We start from the raw sequence: 26,998 nt of genomic DNA, 5'->3' as shown, positions 1-26,998 counted from the left end.
TTTCCATAGAAAGTGCTGTGATTCATAAATGTAATTAGCCAAATAAAATTAAATGTTAAATTTTATGCAAAATTATGCACATAAACGGCACCCTTTTCCCAGCACTCCTCTGTCCTTCTCTCTCTCTGCCACACTCTATCTCCAGCAGTCTCCAACTCAAGTCTCTTTTAACTCCCCATCCCCACCATCAGCAGCCTTTCTCTCAATTTCAACCCCCCCTTCCAGTTCCCCTTCTTCTCTCTCTTAAGTGAACAGCTGCTTCCGAGACCCTATTTCCTGCACCAAGTTCTCCACTCCTCCCGAATTCTCCTCTTCATATCCCCATGTGGTTCCAACACAGATCCCACCACTTCCTTTTTCAATCCTCATGGCTGCTTCCTCCTGCTTTACAGGCCGATACAGTACAGTACGGTGGAGCGCACTGTTAGCCTGGGTTTGGACGCGCGTTTGACGCGCTAGCTTTACCCTTTATTCAGTAAGGAGAATTAGCATGTCGAAAACGCGCGGCCAACCCCCCCCCCCCCCCCCGAAACTAATAGTGCCCACAACATGCAAATGCATGTTGATGGCCCAATTAGTTATTCCCACGCGATACAGAAAGCAAAATGTGCAGCCAAGCCACACATTTTACTTTCAGAAATTAACGCCTGCCAAAATATCATAGTGATATTAAGTTGGAGGCCCCAAAAGTAAAAAAAAAAAAAAAAAGTAAAAATTAAAAATCGGCCCACGGGTCGGAAGACGGACGCTCAATTTTGCCGGCATCCGGTTTCCGAACCCGTGGCTGTCAGCGGGCTCGAGAACCGACGCCGGAAAAATTGAGCGGCGGCGGCTGTCAAACCCGCTGACAGCCGCCGCTCCTGTCAAAAAGGAGGCGCTAGGGACGCGCTAGTCTCCCTAGCGCCTCCTTTTACTGCGGGGGCTAATTTGCATAGGCCACCCTCCTGAATCGTGCGCCCAGGAGTGGCCTGAGCCCGCGTCGGGAGAGCGGGCGCTCACCGGCTCTCCTGCACGTTTTTCTGTACCGGCCTGATAGTTAGTCCTGGGGAAATTCTGTGCTACTGCCGAGCGCAGAATTTGTGCAGAATTCAGAAAATGGCAGAGGAGACCCTGGCATGCCCGGGAGCGTACCATTTGCCGCGAAGATGAAGGTCCCGGCTCTGCTCGCGGTGTAAATGAAGGCCTTGGTGAGAGTGAATGTGTTTAGAGGGGTGTGTGTGTGTGTGAGAAAGGGGGGAAGGAGGAGGGGAGTGGGTGTGAGAGAGGGGAGTGGGAGGGGAGGGTATGTGAGAGCAGGGGGAGGGGGGATGAGAGAGAGGGGAAGGGGTGAGAGAGAGGGATGAGAGATGGATGGCGGTTGGAGAGAGCAGGGGGTGAGAGAGGGGGAGGGGGTGAGAGAGAGCAGGGGGTGAGCAGGAGGGGTGAGAGAGGGGGAGAGCAGGAGGGGGTGAGAGAGCAGGTGTGTGTGTTTGGGTGCCAGAGAGAGGGAGCCTATATGAGGAGATTGTGAAGTAGTGTGTATGTGTGTGAGATTGGGAGCTTGTGTGTATGTGAGGGTGCTGGCCTGTGTGAAGGGATTGTGTGTGTGTGAGAGACAGCCTGTGTGAAGGGATGTGTGAGAGACATAGGTAGCCTGTGTGAGGGTGTGTGAGAGAGAAAGGGAGCTTGTGTGGGTGTGTATGTAAGAGAGGGATCCTGTATGAGGGAATGTGTGTGTGCGAGAGGGAACCTGTTATGTGCACTAGAGAGAGGGACAGAGGGAGCCTGTGTGAGGGGCAGTACTGAGAACGGTGTCAAACTCTGGGAGTGGTGATAGAGTGGAAGGAGTTGAGCCTAGAGGTGGAGAGGAGAGATACTGGCAGGTGGAGGAGTTGGGGCCTGAGAGGGCAAAGTGGCCAGGGGATTAGGGAAAGCGAGTGGAAGGGACACTCTTACAGTGAATTTCTAAGGAAATTTTGCTCAAAATAAAATTCTGCATCTTTAAATAATAACTTTTTTCTGTATTAATTTAAAATGTAATTACTTAAAGATTGTCATATAAAATGTATTATTTAGACCAATATAAAGTTTGCAGAATTTTAAGTTTTTGTGGGCAGAATTCCTCCAGGAGTACATAGTGCCATTGACTCTGAGCAGCTTGCAAAATGCTCTGATTGGGTGGGCCTGCGTCCAAAGTTGCTGGGCCATGTGGTCCATACTGAGAACGATGAAAGAGAGAGGTTAAAGGTGATTATTCAGAGGAACAGAGGCACAAAATTCGCAAAGGCACTCTTTATAACAAATCAGCAGCAACTACTTACAAGTTAATGTGATAATTTGTCAACTTCTTTTTATTGAAATCAAATAAAGATACAGTAATTCGAACAACATTGTAAAAATAACTTTTTGCTTATATACCCCCCCGGACACAATATACCGCTGCTTCCAAGGATCAGCTAGCAAAGACATTTCATACCCCAAGGGTCCCTACCCTCTACCCTCCCCACCACCCAACCTGTTGCGAGCGCGGTCGTCTCGGGCAGGTGGTGAGCCCTTGGGCCACGGCAGGACCCCAGGAGGAGCCCAAGGCCACAGCGTGGGAGGTGAGCTGAGCAGGCATGGTGAGCCAGGCAGGCAGGAACAGAAGCAGGGAGTCCGACCCTCAGCCGGACCTGCATGCCCATGGTAGCCAACACGGGGAAGTTGACTAATGAACGGTCCTCCGACTGTTCCCGGCCCTTTCGGACCTGCCGCAGGGAACGGCAATGGGCAGCAGGCTGGACAGAGGCGAGGGCAGACAGAGTCCTTAAACAGAAGACATCAAACGGGGCAGAAGCAGGCTGAAGCAAGACGGAGACATCAGGACAAGGGCTGAAGCGAGACACAGGAAAGGCCCAGGCAAGCAGGAACTCCGATGCTGGGATACTCACATCCGAAGCCCCCTCGGCTGGCAGAAGCTCAAGAGCCCGTGGGACGAATCCCTCCTGTTGGCCACTCCAGGGCCCAACAGGACAGAAGGCTCAGGAACCAGGTCAAGGCAGAGACAGGTAGACATCCGGACAAGGGCTGAAGCAGACACTGGAGACAAGGCTGGACGGGAACATTGCACTGTCCATCAGGGCGCCCTACTCAGCCCGCCCGTGGGACTGAGTCGCGGACCACCCTGTCCCAGACGCGCCCTACACAGCCTAGGAAGGCTGGTCGCGGACCACGCTGAGAAGGAGGGCGCGGGGAAGACCCAGGCGAACAGGAACTCCGATGCTGGGATACTCACATCCGAAGCCCTTTCGGCTGGCAGGAACAGGAGCAGACAACAGGCACACGTCAAGGCAGACATCAGGAAACACGTCTAGGCAGACATCAGGAAACATGGAGGACCTGGACCGGCAAGGTTACAGACAACTGTAATGCACAATCTGCAGGCCGAAGACAAGCAGGAGTCGGAGCCACGGACCGGAGTCAAGGCAGGCAGAAGACAAGCAGGAGTCGGAGTCACGGACCGGAGTCAAGGCAGGCTGACGACAAGCAGGAGTCGGAGTCACGGACCGGAGTCAAGGCAGGCTGACGACAAGCAGGAGTCGGAGCCACGGAGGACCTGGATCGGGACAGGCCACAGACAACTGTGTAACCCAATCCGAAGGCCGAAGACAAACAGGAGTCGGAGTCACGGACCGGAGTCAAGGCAGGCTGAAGACAAGCAGGAGTCGGAGTCACGGACCGGAGTCAAGGCAGGCTGAAGACAAGCAGGAGTCGGAGTCACGGACCGGAGTCAAGGCAGGCTGAAGACAAGCAGGAGTCGGAGTCACGGACCGGAGTCAAGGCAGGCGGAAGACAAGCAGGAGTCGGAGTCACGGACCGGAGTCAAGGCAGGCTGAAGACAAGCAGGAGTCGTAGTCACGGAGGACCTGGATCAGCACAGTTACAGCCAACTGTAAGGCCTGATCAAAGGCCCGGTGCAAGTGAACAGACAGTCCTTAAGTACTGGAGGTGGAAGGCAACTCCCTGGGAGGAGCTTGCCAGGACCGCCCACCGCTGGTCCTATAACTAGGGTAGAGAGCTGCGGGCCAGCCCCTAGGGAAGGGCGTCGCCCAACAGGAAGTCCAAACACTGAGGCTTGCAAGCCACAGGCATGCCTCAGGAGCAGCTAGGCCTCTCAGGCCCTGGAGCAAGTCCTGGATGATGCGCAGGCGAGGCCCTGGCTTCAGAGCGGCCTCTGGAGGAAGGTAAGAGACCTCCTGCAGCGCAGCAGCAGGGGGGATCGCAACACAACCTCCCATTCCGAATTAACAAGTTATTTAAGCATCAACGTGACGTAAAAGAAACACAGTGACTCTCATAAAGTTCATCAGGATACCAGTTATTGGCCAAAGTCTTTCATGAGGCGATTCCTGGAATTCGTTGAGAGGGACTAGATATAGGGATTCCACGTCTGCAGAAAATGCTTTTTATTACTCCTGGGGGAATTCTGCGCTGCTGCGGAATGCAGAATTTGTGCAGAATTCCTCCTTCCCACAGATTTCCTCCCTCACCTCGCAGATTTCCTCCCTCGTCGCCCTTCCTGCAGATTTCCACCATCGCTGCGCAGATTTCCTCCCTCGCCGGAAGAGGATTCTGGGCACCTGGGCCTTCATCTTCGCTGCGGAGCGTGTTCCACGGCATGCCAGTGAGAGAGAATGTGTGTGTGAGAGAGGGGAGGATGACAGAGAGCATGGTTGGTAACAGGGGGAGAAGGGGATGCTTGTGGGTTGCAGAGAGGGAGCCTATATGAGGGGAGGGGTGTGGGGGAGGGTGACAGCAGGAGGGTGAGAGAGATCATGGGAGGCAAGAGACGGGGGCTGGGGAAATGCTTGAGTGTGGGTTTCAGAGAGAGGGAGCCTATATGAGGAGATTGTGAAGGAATGTGTATGTGTGTGAGAGACTGGGAGCTCGTGTGTATGAAAAAGGGATTGTGTGTGTGAGGGTGCTAGCCTGTGTGAAGGGATTGTGTATGTGAGGGAGCCTGTATGAGGGTCTGTGCATGTGTATTAGAGAGAGGGAGGGACAGAGGGAGCCTGTGTGAGGGGCAGTACTGAGAACAGGGTCAAAGTCTGGGACTGGCAATAGAGTGGAAGGGGTTGAGCCTAGAGGTGAAGGGGAGAGATATTGGCAGGTGGAGGTGTTGGGGCCTGAGAGGGCAAACTGGCCAGGGGAGTAGGGAGAGCGAGTGGGACACTCTTACAGTGAATTTCTAGGGAAATTCTGCTCAAAATATTTAAAATTCTGCAACTTTAAGTAACAATTTTTTTTTCTGTAATAATTTAAAATGTAATTACTTAAAGACTGTCATGTAATAATAAATAAATAAATAAATGTAAATTGTGTTATTTAGACCAATATAAAGTTTGCAGAATTTTCAGTTTTTGTATGCAGAATTTTCAATTTTTGTGTGCAGAATTTTACATTTTTTTGCGCAGAATTCCCCCAGGAGTAATTTTATGTTTAGGAGTAGCCTAAAATGCATATACTATTATTAGGTAAATTTGCCCAAAATATGAAAAAAAAACCAACCCAAGACAGCTGGATAGATCTCTGTTTTCTAAACTTATTTGTGCATTTTTCCGGTTACACGTGCAACTTTCTGTTGACAGGAAATGTATACGTGCAAGTTTCTGCTCAGGTACAGCTGAAAAACAACAAAAGACACGTACGGCTGATCACAGTATTTAGGCATAGGGTAAAGAATGCTTGAAAAAGCAGAGTCGATAGATAAGAACTGAGTAACTTGGAAGTTCTGAGTCAGAACTTCTGACAGGCACACTGCAGTTTGCAGAAAATGTGCTGGGCATCGTGACTTGCGCTAATTCACCATTTCCAGACACAAAAAGGAGTTGGAAATACTGCACGTAAGACACCGGAGCTGATCATTGATTTACAAGCTCTCAGAGCTCGCCGTAAAGGCATTACAACCGTCTTGCACACCCGGATAAATTCCCGACTTGCACCCCCGCCACAGCAGAGGAAGGGCTGCCTGCAGTAAGACCTCAGGCGGGGGCGCCCTGGGCCTTGAGACATGTACGTAACCATGGCTACAAAATACGGTTCCTGACTGGCAGTCAGAAAAATCCTCAGCTTCTCCATGAATCCTAAGCGACTACAACTTCTGATTGGCTAAGACAAACAGGAAGCGCCAGCCTCTTGCAGATCTTACAGGCTGCTTCAGTGCTTACGAAACGAGCGAGGAAGCTAATCGGGACTGTTGTGGCTTTCTCCAACCAATGAGATGATTCTGCTTCGGGCGGGGCCTTGAATTCCAAACCTCATTTTAGATCAGACCTGTGGCCAGGCTAGCTTGTGATTCAGAACGAGGCTTGAAGCGCATCTCCCCGCCCTGCATTCAATCTGCCTCTGCCAGGTGACTGTCTTGCTCACGTGATGAAGCAGTGTTGCTTCTGTAGCAAGGCACCGGTGGACCATGGCGGTGTCTGCGAGGCGTTTCTTGGCTCCTCCGGTGCTGGGCCTCCTGCTTCTGTTGATCGGTTCAGGCAGAGCTGCGGACTATATGCTGGACGTCCGGGACGGGCTGGGCCGGGAGTTTGACGGCATTGGGGGTTTGAGCGGCGGAGGGGTGAGTGTCGGGACTGGGCTTCAGTTCCCATCCCGAGACCTCTGCCTTTCGACGTCTGTCTGGACAGATTAGGAGGATTTTGCACCGGGAATAAATTATTGCCCAGGCCTTTTCCTGTTGTCTCCCTGTTTACTCCGGTGCCTGTTGTTCGAAAAAAAAGTTACAGAACAGCATAATGGACTACCAGAGACTGGGGGTTCTTTCATGGTTAACCCTCTTATTGTTATTACATGAGCATGCGGAGTCGGTCAGCTTTTCACACTGAGAATTTCAGGGACATAGAATCCTGGTGAATTATAGGGGGTGAAATCCCTGGGGATACAGCCTAGGTGAATAGACTGGGACAGACTAGGTAGATAGGGATAAGAACGGGAGGAGAATCCCTGCTTATGTGAGGTAGAACATAGGATTTCCTACCTGAAAAGTCCCAGATGCAGGTTGAGTCTGTGTTGCTAAGTATGGGGGAGTTAACCTACCACCCAGGAAAGAGATCTAGGCATCATAGTGAATAATACATTGAAATTGGTTCAGTGTACTGTGGCAATCAAAAAAGCAACCAGAATGTTAGGAATTATTAAGAAGGGGATAGCAAATAAAACGATGGATGTCATAATGCCACTATATCGATCCATGGTGAGACTGCATCTTGAATACTGTGTGCAATTCTGGTTGCCGCATCTAAAAAAAAAACCACCAAGATAAGAGTTTCACTGGAGAACGTGCAGAGAAGGGCATCAAAATAAGTGGCATGAAATGGCTGCCTTATGAGGTAATGCTATGGAAGTTAGGACTGTTCAGTTTGGAGAAGAGACAAGTGAGGGGGGGGGGGGGGGGGGGATATGATAGAGTTCTATAAAATCTTGCAATGACTCTAAATCGGATAATAGAAGGAACAGGGGGCACTCCATGAAGTGAGCAAGTAGCTCGTTTAAAACAAATTGAAGAAAATTATTTTTCACTCAGCGCATAGTTAAGCTCTGGATTTCATTGCCTGAGGATATGGTTACAGCAGTTACTGTGGCTGGGCTTAGAAAAGGTTTGTATATTTTCCTAGAGGAAAAATCCATAAACTACTAACTATTAAGCAGTAGTAGCTTGAGATTTATTTAATGTTTGGGTACTTGCCAGGTACTTGTGACTTAGTTTGGCACTGTTGGAAACAGAATCCTGGGCTTGATGGACCCTTGGTCTGACCCAGTATGGCAATTCTTATGTTCTTTCTTACCAAGTAAAGAGATCCCAGCCCCCTGCTCACTATCAGGCTGATACAGAAAGAAACGCGGGAGAGCGGGCAAACTCCTGCTCTCCCGGCGTGCGCGCAGGCCAGTATCCTGTGCGCGTGATACAGTAAATAAAATTATGCTAATTAGGGCCCGTGGTAAAAGGAGGCGCTAGGGACACTAGCGCGTCCCTAGCGCCTCCTTTTTGACAAGAGCGGTGGCTGTCAGTGGGTTTGACAGCTGATGCTCAATTTTGCCGGCATCGGTTTGTGGACCCGCTGACAGCCACGGGTTAGGAAACCGGACGCTGGCAAAATTGAGCATCCAGTTTTAAAGCCACGGGCTGACCTTACATTTTTTTATTTCTTTATTTTTAATTATTTGTTACTTTTGGGACCTCCGACTTAATATCGCCATGATATTAAGTCGGAGGGTGTACAGAAAAGCAGTTTTTACTGCTTTTCTGTGCACTTTCCCAAAGCCGAGAGAAATTAATGCTTACCTTTGGGTAGGTGCTAATTTCTGAAAGTAAAATGTGCTGCTTGGCTGCACATTTTACTTACTGTAACACGTAGGAATAACTAATAGGGCCATCAACATGCATTTGCATGTTTCAGGCGCTATTAGTTTCAGGGGGGTTGGACACACGTTTTTGACGCGCTATTACCCCTTACTGAATAAGGGGTAAAGCTAGCGCGTCGAAAATGCACGTCCAACCGCAAGTTAAGTGTGCTCCGCCGAAGCGCACTGTACTGTACTGTATCGGCCTGCATATGGGGTAGAAACAGTTCGGTATATGTTTTGATGGCATCATGCCACTAAGAGAATATTTCCAGCTGAAGGTACTTTTGAAAAGCCGTGACAGTAAAGAGTTTGTACAGGAACCTTCTAACAGTAAAATCTCTGCATTGGCTACAGTTCCTGCCTACAGGGGAAAGGTACCTATAATGGTGCAGTACATCTTAGATGACCTCACATACCAAGCTAATTTATACCCCGGATCTTCCTTCTGCCCTCTCAGCTCCAAGAAGTCTGACTCTCCAGGAGCTGCTGCAAGCCAGAGCTCAGTACCATCCATTTATATATCAATTAGGAAAGTGTTGTGCCAATAAAAAAACCCCAAAACGTTTGATCTATTAGAAACTCTAGAATTGCTTCTGCAGTAAGAAGAAAATTGGTTTTACTGTTTGTTTTTTGTGTTCAAATCTGTTTTATTGAACTAGAGTATAAAACAGGATGTACAGAAACAAAAAAGGAAAAGCAAACAAAACAATACGACATACTAGGGCTGCAACTCAAAATGCCAAGCGAACCACTCAAAAAGCAACCATACATAGAACAGGTTGCGTAACATAGTACAACTTATACAATATAATAAATAAAATATCAAGGAGCTTGCACACCTGTCCCCATAGTGCTAACTGCTGGCTTTTAACAGCCATGGCTTTTTTTGTATTTACAATATAGACAAACGGAGTTCCACCTGAAGTGCTCATTAAGTAAATCACCGTGCTTCCAGTTAGACATGATTAAATGATAGTAACAACTAAGAAGAAATCCAACAATTTATGGGGAGAAGGGGAAAGGGCAGAGCTGTCCGTCCCCCCCCCCCAAAAAAAAAAAGACAACTATACGATAAGTGAGGGGAAAACTCAAATGTAAAATCTGCAAAATAATACCCCACACCTTAAACCAAAAAGATGATGATGTAGGGCAAAAAAACCCCAAACATATGAGACAATGTAGCTTTTGACCAACAATCATGGAGCCTAGCGGTTAGAGCAGTGGGTTATGACCCAGGGGAAACCAGGGTTCAAATCCCACTGTCTCCTTATGCAAGTCACTTTACCCTCTGTTGCCTTAGGTACAAAATTAGATTGTAAGCCCTGTGGGGGTAGGGAAATGCGTACAGTCCCTGAATGTAATCCCATTTGATGTACATGAAGTGCCAAAAAGCGGAATATAAAAAAATCTAAACAAATAAATGTGAGGGTAAGAGGTCAGCTTGAAAAACCTTTCATGGAGTCCACACCGCCTGCTGAGAAATGACAAAAAGAAGACTGCGTCAAACTGGAAGACAATAAAACACCTAAAGTAGAGCACAAAAAGGAATCCCGATCTACATCTTCTGGAGGACAACTAACTTCTGAGAGCCATACGGTTTTCAAACAAATCGATTTAGGAAAAAGAAAGTCTTTTAAGTATTTATATATTCTAGAAGCTAAGCGACCCATATGACCAAAATCTTGATACAGTACCCTGTTCGATGTAAACCGATCTGATATGGTATTTAACCTTGAAGGTCGGTATAGAAAAACAATAAATAAATAATAAATAAATATAAGGAAGGATAGTCAGAGAAACTCAATTGAGAAAGCAGGGAAGATGTTAATCATGAAACTGTAGCCAGGCATAAAACAGTTTGGCAAAGAAAAGGCCACCCTTAATTCCGAAAAAGGAGGAAAAAAGCCGTCTTGGAAAAAAGGGATGAAAGAAACAATTCCACATTGTTGCCACTTGTGCCAGGTGATAGCATGACCTCAGATAGAAATGGAGGAATGGTACCATAAATCACAAATTGAGAACATTTCCAATGGGGCGCTGAAGAGAACGTAATACGCTTGAACTCTATGAAAGCCCGATATAAAGAGCATAAAATCAAATGAGATGTTCAAAGCTGAGGTGAGGATATCCAGGGAACCCTTCCCAGGGAAAGGGGAAAAAGTGCCCTTTCAATCAACAACCACCGAGGATCAGCAGGAAGAGAGAGTAAATGTCAGAACCAATAATAACCTTGCTGCAATATGAATGCTTGATGAGAACTATAACAATCTGGAAAATTAACACCTCCCTGGCTTTTAACGGCTTTCAGCTTAGAAAGAGCAATACGTGGAGCCTTTTACTCCACAAAAATCGAGAGCGTAAACGAGCCACTTGTTTATAAAACTCCCCTGAAAAAACAAAAAAAAAGGGCTACATGGAGAATAGGAAGTTCAGTCACACAGGGCTAGTACCATCTTAATTGTATCTGGTCTAACCCACCAAGTTAAATGAAGAGGGGACCATTGCAAAACAGAATCCTGTATCGTGTGCAATAATGAGATTTCACATTGAGATATGGTGACGGTATTGTAAAAATGAATTCCCAAGTATTTAAGGCCTTAAATTGATTTGAGGATCGAATAATCAGTCAAATCCATCAAAGATCAAGAGAATTTAAGGCAAGCATCTCAGTTTTATGCCAGTTAACACTATAGCCAGATAAAGAAAAATAAACGGAAATAAGAGAGAACAGATGAGGAACAGAGGCAGCTGGGTTAGCAAGAAACAGCATGACATCATTTGCATATACTGACAGTTTATAAACTTCTGTGCCAATAAGAGAATACCTTCAATATTAGAGTTTTTTGCCTGATAGCCAGCAATAGAAGTTACATAAGATATGCCATACTGGGTCAGAGCAAGGGTCCATCAAGCCCAGTATCCTGTTTCCAATCCAAGTCACAGGTACCTATACATTGGATAAATCACAAGCTACTGTTGCTTATTAATTACCGTAATAGCAATTTATAGGTTTTTCCTCTAGGAACTTACCCAAACCTTTTTTAAACCCCAGTTACGCTAACTGCTGTAACCACATCCTCTGGTAATAAATTCCACAGCTTAACTATGCGCTGAGTAAAAAATACTTTTCTTCAATTTGTTTTAAATGAACTATTTGCTAACTTCATGGAGTGCCCCCCTAGTCCTTCTATTATCTGAGAGAGTAAATAACCGATTTACATTAACTTGTTCAAGTCCTTTCATGATTTTGTAGACTTCTATTCTATCCCCCCCTCAGTCGTCTCTTCTCCAAACTGAACAGCCTTAACTTCTTTAGCCTTTCCTCATAGGGCAGCTGTTCCATGCCCCTTATCATTTTGGTTGCCCTTTGTACTTTTTCCAGTGCAGCTATATCCTTATTGAGATGCGGTGACCAGAGATACACAAAGTATTCAAGGTGCGGCCACACCATGGAGCGATACAGAGGCATTATGACATCCTCTGTTTTATTTGCCATTCCCTTTCTAATAATTCCTAACATTTTGTTTGCTTTTTTGGTCGCCACAGCATACTGAGCTGACGATTTCAATATGTTATCCACTATGATGCCTAGATCTCTTTCCTGGGTGGTAACTCCTAAGTTAGAACCTAACTTTGTGAAACTACAGCAAAGGCTTATTTTTCCCTATATGCATCACTTTGCACTTGTCCAAGCCAAATTGAAGATGGAAGGAGAGTGGGGACACCCCTGTCTTGTACCCCTGTGTAAAACAAACTGAGGAGTAGCCCTATTATTGAGAAATAAAAAGGCAGACAGTGATGATACAGCAACTGAATCCATGATAAAATGAAGCCAAAACCAAACCACTGCAGAGTAGCAAAAAGGTATTGCCACTCGACATGGTCGAATGCTTTTTCAGCATCAAGATAAAGATCCAAAACAGGAGATGTGAGGGGTTTAGCCTTCACCTGCATATGAAGAAAAAGTCAAGCATTGTTAGAAATTAGATGATTTTTAATAAACCCAGATTGATTGGGTTGTATAAGGTGACATGTGATATCTGTCATGCTGGAAGTCAAAATCTTAGCAAATAATTTATATTCCGTGTCTAAAAGGGAAATCAGTCTGTAATTAGACACCAACCAGGGGTCTCTTCCTGGCTTTGGAAGTACCACTGTACAGGTCTCAGTAAAAAGAAGATAGATGTGGGATACTAGACCAGAGAAAAAAGTGGACAAGTGAGGAACAAGTTGTTGTTGAAAAGTCCGATAGAAATCCAAAATGAAGCCATCCGGTCCAGGAACTTTTCCACTTTGCAGGTGAGACACGGCCATAACTGTTTCTTTAGTAGTAATGGGACCATCAAGGATCATCCGTTGGTCTGCAGTAAGAGGATGAGAAAGCTGTGAAAGAAACTGATTAATATGTTCAACAGAAGAAGTAGACTCCGATTTATACAAGTCAGCATAAAAGTCATGAAAAGCACATAATATATCATCAAAGAGTAGAACATCACCAGAAGGAGATCCAATCGCTTGAATACGTGTTTTATCCTTTTTCCTTTTAAGACAGGAAGCTAACAGATGACAACACTTGTTTTCCGCATAATACTGGGCATGGTGAGCAAAAAAGGGTTTTTACCAACTTCGGAACTTAAAAGCTGCTTATATTCATAGCGTGCTTTTAGCAAGCCCAGTAAAGTTGCAGGAGTGGGAGGAGAAATATGAGTCTTCTCTAAATTAGCCACCTTAGCTTGCAAAGAAGAGAGACTTGCTCGCTGTTCCTTCCTGGAACAGATATTATACTCTGATAGTAGCCTTAAAGCTGCCCAGACTGTTAAGAAGGAAACATCAGGAGTGACATTATGTAAAAAATATGCAGCAATTTTATTGCAAAGAAAACCAGAAAAGGATCTGCCAGCAAGGCTGGATTAAATCTCCACGGGTGATCCTCCACTAAAGGAGAAGACAATGTAAGGTGAAGAGAAATTGCAGCATGGTCGGAAACCAGAATAGGATGAATGGTGGTGGAATGAATATTAGGAATCAGGGACCCAGAAACCAAAAAATAATCAATGTGAGAGTAAGTGGAGTGGGCAGGAGGAAAAAAAAAAGTGTAGTCCTTATCAGTGGGATGTAATAATCGCCATGGATCAGCCAAGCCAGAAGTATCAATAAAATTATACAAAACTTTATGTGTTGTGGTGTAAGAAATTCTAGCAGCAGACTGTTTATCTAAAAAGGAGATCTAGGGGTGGATTAAAATCTCCACCTAGTATCAAGTTAGAAGTACCCGTTCCAAAAACCTGAGCAAAAATAGTATGAAAAAAGTCAGGATCATCAATATTGGGAGTATAAATATTTAAGAAAACAAAAGATATGGTCCCAATAGTTTCCTGTAGAGATACCCAATGACCATCCAGATCCGTCTTATGTTGAGAAACCTGCACCCCCGATTTTTTTACGGAATAAAATAGCCACACCTTTTTTATTGTGTTGTGTGGGACTAAAAAACACCTTACCCACCCAAGCTTGTTTCAACTTAAGGTATTCTGCAGCAGAAATGTGAGTTCTCTTGAAGCATAGCCACATTGGCATGTAGGGATTGTAAATATGTTAATATCTTTTTTTCTGTTTAATAGGGTGTGAAAGACCATTAACATTGAGAGAAATTATGTGTAAGGAAGAAGCAGCAGTAGCCATAGTAATAGTGAACCAAAAATGAGGAAGCACAACCTGCATGTAAAAATGGCAAGGAAAAAAAGAAACCAGGACAAAATAACAGTTGCAGAGCAGCCCTGTAGGAGAGGGTATCAGGGGAAAAAAGAAGAATAGACAACGAGAACAGAGGAACCATTGTCAAACAAGTGGCAACATTTATTTATTTATGTATTTATTTAACACTTTTCTATACCGACCTTCATGGTTAAAAAGACCATATCAGATTGGTTTACATCGAATTGGGGAACTGTAACAAAAACAATAGTTTAAACAGGAAGAACAAAGTTACATTTAACAAGGATAGTAAACTTGGAAGCATAGACTGCTGGAAAAAAAGGCCTAGGAACGCAATAAACAACGAGTATAAACAATTGGTATATATATATATATAAACATATATAAAATGAACCGCGGGGCAGGACCAGTAGCAAGCAAGATCCAGCTCAGACACAAAAAATTGAGTCTACGCCCAAAATGAACAAGAAAATGTAGGACCCATAACAGACCGTCAAAAAAGTAGGTCATCCTCTATCGGAATAGTTGCAGAGATTCCAGAGAACACCAAAAATGGAAGAATAGCAAATGGAATAGCAAGTCTTATCAGTATAAGCAAACATGAAGAGACTTCCCATCCAAAAAGAGCCTTGCATAGACCATAGGCTAAGTTTAGAAAACTCAAGTCACCATGGCCAGCGCATTCTCCAAGAAGGCAAGAAATGAAGAAAGATCATCCGGCATGTTGAGGAACTTTAGTTGTGACATGTTACCTTCATCCATGCTGGGTAGAGGCAGCCATAGTGAGTGCCTAGCATTTGTGAACAAGGACGCAGAACCAGAAAGGCCTTGCATTTCGCTGCAGTAGATTTGGCCAAGTCAGATACGAAGAGAAGAGAATTCCCTTGGTAGGTGATCGGAGATCAGGAACTTGCCATTGTATTGCCAAAGCTTGCTGGTATCTGAGAGCTTTAAAAATGATTGGCTGGGAAATCTAGAATTTTGTAGCAATCTAAATGGTATCCTGTGAGCCCACTCTCTTTTGATCTGCCCTTTGAAATTGAGTTGAAGGCAGGCAGGGATCATTGTAGTAGGGAAGCCCACCATGTCAGATCCTTCGGCTTCTTCAGGGATGCAGAGGATCTGAATGTTGTTCCGGTGGTTCTGATTGGCAAGATCTTCCACGTCTTGTTGCAAGCACGCCACCTTTTGAGTAAGCTGAGGGGCGACCCAATTGCAAGCAGCAGTGACGCCGTTTGGGACTTTACATCGTTGAGCCTCGTTTGAAAGGCGGAAAGTTGCTAGGATATCGTGGATAGATCCATCTGAATTGTCGATGTCGCATCTATGTTGACCTGAAGCATATCTTTAAGCTGTTTGAGCGGTGTAAGTACGAGTTCAGCCGACGCCATTGTTTTAGTGGGTGTCCTCTTCTCCGGCGTCGGGGGTATCCTGCTTCGCACATTTCGTGCCAGCAGCTGCTGTGAATGCGGCTTCTATTTTGCCCGATTTAGACCTCGACATAACCAGGCAGAAAATGAAGGCACCCAAAGCTGGTCCTAACAAATTTATACGGGCGTAGGATAGATTCCAAAAAGGGATCTTAGAGAGCAGCTTAATCAAGCAGCCATCTTGGTCGCAGCTCAAGAGTGCCCCCTCCCCCTTTACTGTCTGCTTTTATTTTGGATACTGTCTATTGGCATTCCTGCTTCCTGCCCTGCCTTATAGAATTGTGAGGAATGTTTGTGCAATTAGCTTTACAAAGGCTACGAGTATTTAATTTGTTATAAGAGCACTATATCATTTTCTGATATTCTTCCTTGTTTCTGAATTACAAGGAATTCTTTACAGTGCAATGCTGTCTGAGGTATTATCATTGCAATGTTTGTGCTTTGTGAATGTTTAAAAATCATTCTGAGAGTCTGTTTGACTTTTCATTTCCCTGCTAGTTAATGTATTCATGTACTTGGAAACATCATCTTTATGAATAATCCTATTACTTCTGAAAGAAAAAAAGTTTTCTTTCTTTTTGATCATTTTAAAAATATGCTTTTAGTTTATATCCACCCTCAGGAATTCACTCATAGTTGCAGGAAAGGAACAAAAAAGCTGAATAGGAAAATTGCTTTATTCTGGCATGAAATACTGCAAATATTAATTATTAAGCAATAGTAGCTTGAGATTTATTTAATATTTGGATACTTGCCAGGTTCGTGTAACCTGGATTGGCCAATGTTGGAAACAGGATGCTAGGCTTGATGGTCTGAACCAAGTATGGCAATTTTTTATGTTCTTATGTTATGTAACGTAAGAAAGTTAATATGCATCCATTTGAAATTGTAACTTATGCCAGTAACCATTTGTTTTGATTAACTTAGTTTATATTAGTGCTTTGTAATACAGTCTCAGACATTTTAATAGATTTATACAAGCTTTAAGGACTTTAAAATGAACTATTTGACATATTTTTGAAAGACATTGTTATGATTTTTTTTCTCTTCAAAGAATAATTGAATGAGCTCTCCTTTTTGGGAAGAGTTTTTGTCTGTCTGAACAGAGGGATAGTACTGTAAGTTATCTGAAGGTGAAAGTAAGTGTAACATCTGGAGTGAGTTATGGCATGGTAATGCATAAGGAAGAAAAATAGACTGAAGATAAGTTATTTAATTAAACAGTTAATGTATAGATATATCTTAAGATATATATTTACATCTATAAATATAGATCTATATAGATATAAACTACTTTAGCATTGAATATAATTAATAAACTACTTTAGCATATATATATATAAATTGTCATATCCTAATGTTACTAGATGTATCACACCCCTGTTTTTCTTAGTGTTTGTTGTTAATCATACAGAAATATTTCTTGGTTCGTTTTAAATTTAAAGATTTAAAATTATTAATGACTTAGATGTCTCACTTTCTAATGCTGATGCAGTTTATTTTGTAGATGGCTCCGCTCTCCATGATGGTACAGGTTCTCTAAAGGTTGGGTATGTGGTGTGTACCCAGTGGGAAGTGGTGGAAGCTGGGCCTCTCACCCGTGCCTGTTCAGTACAAACAGCAGAATTGGTTGCCTTTAGTAGAGCCTGTATAAGGGGAAAGGGCTTGCACCTTACTGCCTATTCAGTCTCTCGCTGTGCGTTTGGGGTTGTTCATGATTATTTATTTATTTATTTATTTAAAAATATTTCTATACCGTCTTTCACAAACAAAGTTTGACCAAAATGGTTTACAAAGTTATATTATAAAAGAAATCCAAAAATAGATAACTAAAATAAAAGTGTTTTAACTAAAAACAGTGAGGACTAAAAATAAAATTAAAATAAAATAAAAATAAAACAAAAATAACAAACAAAGTAGAGTAATAGAAGGAAAAAAAAATGCAATATATATTTGTAAACCCTATTCCTTTAAGAGTAACTATACTATTTTTACAAAAACAAGTAAAAGCCAGAAAAGATAAAGGAAAATATCCTAGAAACTATATCACATAGTAACCAGAACCATAAACGGTAAATAGCTGGGTTGTTAAGTAAAAGTAGATAGTATATAGCTTATTGGGATTAAGTGTTCAAACTATCAAGGTCTCCAAAAGCTATCTTGAATAAATAGTTTTTACTGCCTTCTTGAATTCTTTATGATTGGTGATTTGCCTTAAAGTGTTGGGAAGTGAGTTCCACAACAAGGGTCCTGCCACCAAAAAGGCTCTGTGTAGAATGAAGGGATTTCTAACCGCCTCAGGTGAAATAGTTAAGAACGGGCCATTTGTTAAAGAGCTACTAGATACAATTCAATTGCCCTCTGAACTGGCAGTAGTTAAATGAGCAGGGCATAGCAGAAAAGGCTCAGATGTAACCAGGGCAAAAATCTAGCAGATCAGGCAGCCAAGCATGGGTCCTTGAGTTGTTGGATGCCAGCCAATGTTACAGAAACTGCTTAGTGACAATGCACATTTTTAATTTTGACAATTTGGTTCTCTGGCAAGCACAGGATAAGGATTATTGGAAGCAATGGGCTAAAGTTGGAGCCACAGGATAAATTGTGGTTTGGCTCAAATGGTGAGGGTATTGCCCATATTTTACTCACAATACATCAGGCGTCTCATGCAGCTCCTTTAGCATTGACCACCATGTTTTTTTCGGCAATATTGGGGTATGATTTCAGTGGTCAAGGCTTTGGCTACTACAGTTTGTTCTCAGGGAATGCAAAGGTTTAGTTATCGCACCTGCACGTTTAAAGTGCCCCTTGGGCCCCTTTTTACAAATCCAGATTGATTTTGTTGAATTACCTTTGTGCCAGAGTTATAAATATGCATTAACAATGATTTGCTGTTTCTCAGAGTGGGGGGGAGGCTTTTCCTGTGGTAAAGGCAGTCGCCATATCTGTGTCTAAGATTTTATTAAGAGGATTTGTCCCAGGGTATGGGATCCCAGAATCAATTGATGGTGATCAAGGGACACATTTGGTAAATGACATAGTAGTGACATTAAGTAAGGCGCTGGGTATGTCCCTCAGGTTTCACACCCCTTCTAGGCCCCAAGCCTCCGCGCTTATACAGAGTTTCAGTGGCAGGTTGAAAACTAAGCTGGGTATAAGCATTGTGATTTTCTGTGCAGCAACTGGCCTCATTATAAAACAGAGAAAGGTTAAATGTGAAAAAAGTTGGTATTTGAACTAGATTAACAAATTCAGGAAAAAACTGAGAGTCATTTTGGTAACCCTAACCCTAACCCTACAATCCACAGTGTCGTTTATTTTTTTACATAAGAACATAAGAAATTGCCATGCTGGGACAGACCAAGGGTCCATCAAGCCCAGCATCCTGTTTCCAACAGAGGCCAAACCAGGCCACAATAACCTGGCAATTACCCAAACACTAAGAAGAACCCATGCTACTGATGCACTGATGCAATTAATAGCAGTGGCTATTCCCTAAGTATAATTGATTAATAGCCATTAATGGACTTCTCCTCCAAGAACTTATCCAAACCTTTTTTGAACCCAGCTACACTAACTGCACTAACCACCTCCTCTGGCAACAAATTCCAGAGCTTCATTGTGCGTTGAGTGAAAAAGAATTTTCTCCGATTAGTCTTAAATGTGTTACTTGCTAACTTCATGGAATGCCCCCTAGTCCTTCTATTATTCGAAAGTGTAAATAACCGAGTCACATCTACTCGTTCAAGACCTCTCATGATCTTAAAGACCTCTATCATATCCCCCCTCAGCCGTGTCTTCTCCAAGCTGAACAGCCCTAACCTCTTCAGCCTTTCCTCATAGGGGAGCTGTTCCATCCCCTTTATCATTTTGGTTGCCCTTCTCTGTACCTTCTCCATCGCAACTATATCTTTTTTGAGATGCGGCGACCAGAATTGTACACAGTATTCAAGGTGCGGTCTCACCATGGAGCGATACAGAGGCATTATGACATTTTCCGTTCTATTAACCATTCCCTTCCTAATAATTCCTAACATTCTATTTGCTTTTTTGACTGCTGCAGCACACTGAGCCGACGATTTTAAAGTATTATCCACTATGATGCCTAGATCTTTTTCCTGGGTGGTAGCTCCTAACATGGAACCTAACTTCGTGTAACTACAGCAAGGGTTATTTTTCCCTATGTGCATCACCTTGCACTTGTCCACATTAAATTTCATCTGCCATTTGGATGCCCAATCTTCCAGTCTTGCAAGGTCCTCCTGTAATGTATCACAGTCTGCCTGTGATTTAACTACTCTGAATAATTTTTTTTGTTTGTTGTAGGTTAAATTCATTTTCTCCCTCAGAATTGACTATACATATATATATATATATATTTGTTTTTGTTGTTGTTGCTTTTTGTCTATTTTTATATTATAAAGTGTTCCGAAATGAAATGAAACAAAAAAGAACACTAATGAGCCAATTTATATCCACACTCTAAAAATGTTGTTAATCCAAGGATTACAGGTGATGGTGTATTCCAGATGGTATCCACGACGCGCATTGTGACAGTGAGAGGAAGGCTCAGATAACACTTATAAAATTAATCTTTTGAGATTGCTTATTATATTCAATTGGGCTGTGAGATTTAACCTTGTCGATATACAGACCCTGAATTTATTGTTATAAGGTATACCCCCTGATGAAGCCTGTTCTGGCGAAACAAAAAGGCCTTTGTCAGGGTATTTTGCATATCTGTATCTCAATAAAGACGTTTTGTATTGCCCCCTGTGGCTACCATCTGGAATATAACAACACTTGTAATCCTTGGATTAACAACATTCTTATCAAAACTGAGGGAAAACTCCTCTGTAGTTATATACATATTTTTAATATAATTTATTAGAAAGGTACCACCACTTTAAATGTCTCCTTTGAGATTTATATGCTATCTTGCCGTATTCAAAAAGTATGCCTTTATTGTTTTCTTATAATTGACACTGAAAGGCTTCTGCCAAATGTAATAGTGATAAATATACACAAGAAGAGGACCTATTCAACGAATAAATCTGTTTATTCATATATATCAATAACCTATCTAACATTAAAATCTATCTAATACACTCATCCATCACACACACAAACCCACATATAAAATCAATTCTCATCAATACACATGAGATATACAGATTGTATAATAATGTAATCATACAGTATAAATTCTCATCACAATTTTTTCAATCTTTAATAATGTTATATAAAGTGCTAATCATCTATAAGGTGCAGGTATTATAAAAACAACCAGATGTAAGTCCAGAAAGTCCAACAAAGATCTTCGTTTCGCCAAGTTTGTCTCCAAGGCTTCTTCAGGGATGGACTTAAATATCAAAAATCATCAAGCACCTCGTCCCCAATGCTATTCTCTTAATGTTTTTCAACAGGTGTCTTTCTTGGTATCATCAATTTTAGAAGCGCGTTCAAACAGAGTGCTTATACAATCAATCATAGTTATTCATACTGTATCCCAACAGGGAATTCATCATCTTCAAAAGTCTAAATAGAAATCAATAGAAATACAATGACCATCTCATCCAAAGACAGGTACCTCATTAACATACGCACCACCACAAGGTTTCTGCTACTACACTACCCGTTTACTAAAAACATAACCCGGTCTCAGAAACATTACATCACACACTCCTGTGCCCACTATCAAATACTCATTAACTAACATATAGAAACCAAGTCCCCATTTAATGTAAGAATCTTATAAGTCGGACTCCAAAATAGGGGTAAGCAACAATACCTTCAAAGCTCTTCAGCAATTTACTCACACGATCAATCCCAACTATTCATTTCCAAAACAGAGGATTCACCATCTATAACATAAAAAATGTCTAATTGGTCAGGTTTTTTCTAATAAACCAACATCCATATGTTCATTATCACAAAAGACAATACCTTCAACAGAATTCTTCAAAGGAATAATTGTACGTTCGATTTAAAGTGTCTCATAACACCTCCTTTCCTAGAACGGATTCACCATCTATAACATATGAGCAAAAGTTGATCAAACATTTTCCCATTGAGCCGACGACATATACGTTTACTCACCAACGCTGTCTCTCAACGAACATCTACCCGGAAGTGACGTCTACTTCATGTTTGAAAAAAGGTAAAGGACGTGAATCTCCCCTTCCTTTATATATATATTCCAACAATCAGCTGGCCCACACTATCCATGCCTTTAAAGACAAGCTCAAAACCTGGCTTACAAAAATGCACTCCATTTGACCGGTCCATTAAGTCCATGTGGGATCGTAGTGTTCCATTTAAAGATAAAACTTTGTTCCGCTCGCCGTAAAACTGCTGATAGATCACCACCATTCTTCAAACAGATTTTTTTTAATAACAAAAAATCTAATATCCTTCCATGAATGATCAGCCTCCCTCCAGTGATCAACCAGGGGGGCATGTTCTTTTAATACCTTAATCCGGCTGCGGTGCTCTATAATGCGGGTTCTCACTGGTCTGCAAGTTTGTTCCACATATATTAAGCCACATGGGCATTGGATAATATACACAACCCCACTACTTTCACATGAAAATAACCCAGGTAACGTGTAGACATAATTCGTATTGGGAGGACGAAAACTTTGACAGTGAACAACGTGTTGACAAACAGAACAGGAACCGCAAGCGATCTGACCTTGAACCTGATTATTCTCAATCCCCTTGATGGTAGATCCCTTCAATCTTTCACGTAAAGATTGGCGTTTTTTTATCGCAAAGATCGGAAGCTGGTCAAAAATCTTTAACGGGGATAATATGTGCCAATGCTTCAAAATGGAACTTTTTATTTCAAAAGTTTTCATAGAGAAGGGAACAGTGCATATAACTCTCGACGGACTGTCTTTATTACTAGGAAGAAAAAGGTTCTCTCTGTTAGCATACAGAGCTCTTTTGTATGCCTTCTTTATACAGGAATTAGAGTACCCCCGGGCTCTAAAACTATCCCACAATTTTTGAGCTTCGATCTTAAAATCCAATGTAAAGCTACATAAACGCCTATAGCGTAAAAATTGACCCACAGGAATGTTGTTTTTTAGCTTTTTAGGGTGGAAACTTTCATAATGTAATAAGGTGTTTTTGTCTGTCTTTTTTCTGTGCACCATAGTCACCAATTTCCCTTCATGATTAAAGATTTGTGTATCTAAAAAATTGACTGTATTAGAATGTATGGATGTGGTAAATTTTAAATGAACATCACTTGAATTAAGCATCAGTAAGAATTGATTAAGTTCATCTCCTGAACCACACCATACAAAAAATAGGTCGTCAATGTATCGCTTCCAATACAAAATCTTTGAAAACCATTCTGAAAAATATATATATATCTGTTCAAAATGAGAAACGTATAGGCAAGCTACACTAGGTGCCATAGGGGATCCCATGGGGATCCCCTTGACTTGCAGGTATAACTGATCGTTATAACTAAAAATATTAGAAGTGAGAGTGATTTCCGCAATGGTCAATAAAAATTGAATTCGGCGAACTGATAGGTGATTTTTCTTAAGTTCAATTTCTACCACCTGTAATGCTTCCCTCTGTGGTATGCTGGTATACAGTGCCGCAATGTCTGCCATAACCAACAACCAATTACTGTCTACACTGGGGAGATTAGACAATTGAATAAGGAAATCTGACGTGTCCCGTACATAAGACTCAATGTGGGATACATTAGTTTGTAAATTATAATCCAATAATTTAGCCAAGGGTTCCAAAATTGTACCGATTCCAGCCACAATTGGCCGACCTGGTGGTTTCTCCAACATTTTATGCACCTTAGGAAGAATATAAAAGTAAGCCGTTGTGGGATGAGCTACTGTCAGGAATTTGTATTCCTGTTCCGATATAATCTTATTTTTAACAGCTTGATCTAAAACTTCATTAACCTTAATATATAACTCATCCAAAGGATCAACCTCTAATGGTACGTAGAATTGGGTATCGCCAAGCTGCCTTAACACCTCCTCACTGTAATCTTGGCTTACTTTTATAATTTACAAACTAATGTATCCCACATTGAGTCTTATGTACGGGACACGTCAGATTTCCTTATTCAATTGTCTAATCTCCCCAGTGTAGACAGTAATTGGTTGTTGGTTACGGCAGACATTGGCCAAATTATTGGGCGCGCGATTCAGGAGGTTGGCCTAAGCAAATTAGGGCTAGCGCGTCCCTAGCACCTCCTTTTTGATAGGAGCAGCGGCTGTCAGCGGGTTTGACAGCTGATGCTCAATTTTGCTGGCGACGGTTCTCAAACCCGTTGACAGCCACGGGTTTGGAAAACGGCATAATTGAGCGTCTGTCTTCCGACCCGCGGAATTTTTTTTTTTTTTTAATTTTTACTTTTTTGTTTTACTTTTGGGGCCTCCGACTTAATATTGCTATGATATTAAGTCAGAGGGTGCACAGAAAAGCAGTTTTTACTGCTTTTCTGTGCACTTCCCCAGCGCCGGCAGAAATTAACACCAGCCTTTGGGCAGATGTTAATTTCTGAAAGTAAAATGTGCGGCTTGGCTGCACATTTTACTTTCTGTATCGCGCGGGAATACCTAATAGGGCCATCAACATGCATTTGCATGTTGCGTGTGCTATTAGTTTCAGGGGGGTTGGACGCGCTATTACCCCTTACTGTATAAGGGGTAAAGCTAGTGCGTCAAAAACGCGTGTCCAAACCTGGGCTAACGGTGCGCTCCACCTTCCCTCCAAACCCTCAGTGAGGTGACAGTGACCCACTGCAAGGAAGAGCTCTGGTATTACTCTTGTTTGAAACGGAAACTGACATTATGTTAAAAGATTTTGTTTTTGGCTGGCTCCCTTCCTTCCTTCATTGGAACACAAGGTAAGTCGCCTGCATCCAGGGATCCCTCCCATCAGGGATCCAGAGGGGGAAGAGCCTGTGTGAGAAATCTAAAGAATTTGAAGGGCTGCTAACCGTGAGTTACATTGAGGACACCCGTCTGGAGTCTTCACCCCCTGGGGGGAGAGAGATTTGGGTTCTACATCTCCTCAGTTCGGAATTGGTCTCCCGCCAGGAGCTCTTGGACCCTGGTATAAGTTGTTCCTGCACAGATAGAGAAAAAGCACTGTAAAGAGAGCAAGAAAGTCTGTGGTGCCGGAGTCATTTTTCTTGTGCTGTTACCTTGCAGTTACCCATCAGTTTTGACAGTAAAAGATTTTATTTTGGACACTAACCCAGTGAGTCCAGTGTGTTTATTGGGGTGCACACAGTGAAGAAACTTGCCCATTCCCCAGTCACCCCAGTAAATTTTTCCCCTCACATAAAGGATCCACACCTTGGAGAAAGAGCTAGCCAGGGTTCCTGCCCCAAAGAGTTGACACATTCTTTTAGTGCCCCACCTGTGCAGGACAGGTACAAGGGGTGAGGTTACAAATATTTTTAGTATTGTAGCAGACAACTAATGATCCTGTTATCTGTTTTTATAGCCTACTTTCTGAAGGAAGTGAAGGCTTATGAAATTGCTGTGTAGTTCCATTAAGAACTTTCTTATTTGGTGTCCTAGCCGCACAACGTTTTTGGGACATGTTATGGGGACATAAGGACTGGGGTGTGTGTGTGTGTGTTTGCCGATTCATACTCATACTTGAGGACCCTGGACATGAGCGCATCCTAGAAAGTAGATTCCTTTTAGTTCTGGGTGAAATGTATTAATTATTAACCTGGTTTTCAGTGTATGACTCAGTGTCATGAGTTCTAGATACAAAGGGTCAGTCTCATGACCAGCAGTGCAGAAAGAAATCATTTGAGAGTTGAAGACCAAGAGGCCAATATTCAGACGCTGAACAGCTTGGCCAGTTAGCAAAATAAATGTATCCAGCTAATTAGCAGGGTCTATTAAAGGTGGCTGCAGATATTTATGTGGCTAACTTTTTGGACAGCTTGGCGGCACAACCAGACTCTTACGCGGCTCACTTCCTGCCTCCAAGAAACTCCTCCCACCCCTGGAATGCCCCCTGACTTATGACTTAGATGGATAACTTTTCTGTTATCCATCTAAATGTCTTTTGAATATCGACCTTCAAGTAAACCGTGTACAATGACATCATCTGCCTTAGTTCGAACAGTGGTTGCTGAAGCAGTATATTGATGGTCAATTTTCCCATCGGAGAAATCCACTTCCCATCCAGCCATTTATTAAAATGTCAGACATTTTGTTCAGCTATTGTTCTTTCATTAGAACAGTAATAAACAGTAGTAAACAAGAGCCTGGCAGCTCAGAAACTGTCATATGATTCTGGACAGTCCTGCTGTGCTTTTCCATTCCAGAAAAGTGTTTGATAAATATACCAGTAATTTCTTTCCTCATTCTTTGTGGTGCTTCCATGAAATGCTGGCAGCAGAACTGCACTGCTGAGTTGTCCATGCCAGAGCTGGCTGCAAATTAATTTCTAAAAATCAAATAGCAAAGTAAGTTGAGTCCTGTTTTTTTTTTTTTAAGAAAACAAACAAAAACCCACTACTTTCCATCTCGTCCTGCTACCCCGGTCCAGCCATGACAAGTGGGTTATTTCCCCCTACCAGCAGGTGGAGGCAGATAACACTGTTTTCCTGTGCGACATCACAGCCATTATTTAGTAGGTGATGTCAGCAGCAGGAATCCAGTATTTTCTGCCTCCAGCATATGGTAGGGACTGGTTTGGTGCAGCAGTTCGCCAATGGATCTATGATAAGACCTCTGGGCCAGGCCACTGACTTAGGCCAGGAGTGCGAGTCTGTTCCTCGGCTCCCAGCCTCTATTGGGGTGTTTGGGTTGAGCCTGGTGGAGGAGCAGCTTTAAAAAAAAAAAAAAGTTACTTTTTATGCCTTTTATTCTGAGAGGAGGTTTCCTGTTTTCCTCCTGTTTCTATTCTCTTCCCGCTCCTCTCCTCCTTCCTCTCCCCCCTTCCTGCTACAGCTTCTGTAGTTGGATAAAAAAAAAAGTTAACAAAAGGTCCTTCTGCTGGCGAGGCAAATGTATTGGGGGATGAGGCGTTCAAAGGTATCTTGCAGCTGGCTATCTGCGGCTGTGGGGGAGGGGGTGAAGTAGGTGTGAGTTCACTATGGTCGGCTCGTGGAGAGGGGAAAATGGGGAGGTCCGCCTGGGGTTTAGGTGCTGTGAGGTGCGCTTGGCCACGCTGAGAAGGGGGCTCATGTTTGGAGTGCACCTAGACTGGGGAATCCCCTGGAGTCTGCTTGAGACCGGACTTAGGCCAGTCTCCGTACCTGCTTCTTTCTTCAGTACACTGTCCCCTGAAGGGCTTGACATGCTCTGTTGCTTGCCCTTCAGCAGCGGTGGCCATTTTGGAATCTCCTGTGTGATCAGGTTCAGAGCCTGGCTAGTGCTAAAGGCGGGTGAGGAGCTGAATGAAACTCTGATTTTGGTGCTGGCATTTCTTCTGGGGGGGGGAGACCATCACCAGGGGGGTCATGTCTACTT

At 43.0% G+C, this 26,998-nt stretch overlaps 1 protein-coding gene across 3 annotated transcripts in view; it reads left to right on the top strand.

Annotated features, from left to right (window-relative positions):
- Window positions 1-6,367: 6,367 nt before the first annotated feature.
- Window positions 6,368-26,998, top strand: part of GALC (galactosylceramidase) — a 111,544-nt gene continuing 90,913 nt past the window's right edge. For 2 of the 3 annotated variants that reach the window (XM_029597724.1, XM_029597726.1), the window contains exon 1: window positions 6,369-6,583. In XM_029597724.1, coding sequence (XP_029453584.1) covers window positions 6,431-6,583 — 153 coding nt within the window. In that variant the 5' untranslated portion in view covers window positions 6,369-6,430. Of the gene's footprint in view, window positions 6,584-26,998 lie in introns of all 3 variants that reach the window. The other variant, XM_029597727.1, reaches the window with a different exon arrangement.

This window comes from Rhinatrema bivittatum, chromosome 4 (genome assembly GCF_901001135.1).
Source record: "Rhinatrema bivittatum chromosome 4, aRhiBiv1.1, whole genome shotgun sequence".
NCBI lineage: Eukaryota > Metazoa > Chordata > Amphibia > Gymnophiona > Rhinatrematidae > Rhinatrema > Rhinatrema bivittatum.
The sequence above is the reverse complement of the archived record's forward strand: the minus strand, read 5'-3'. Positions and strand labels throughout refer to the sequence as shown.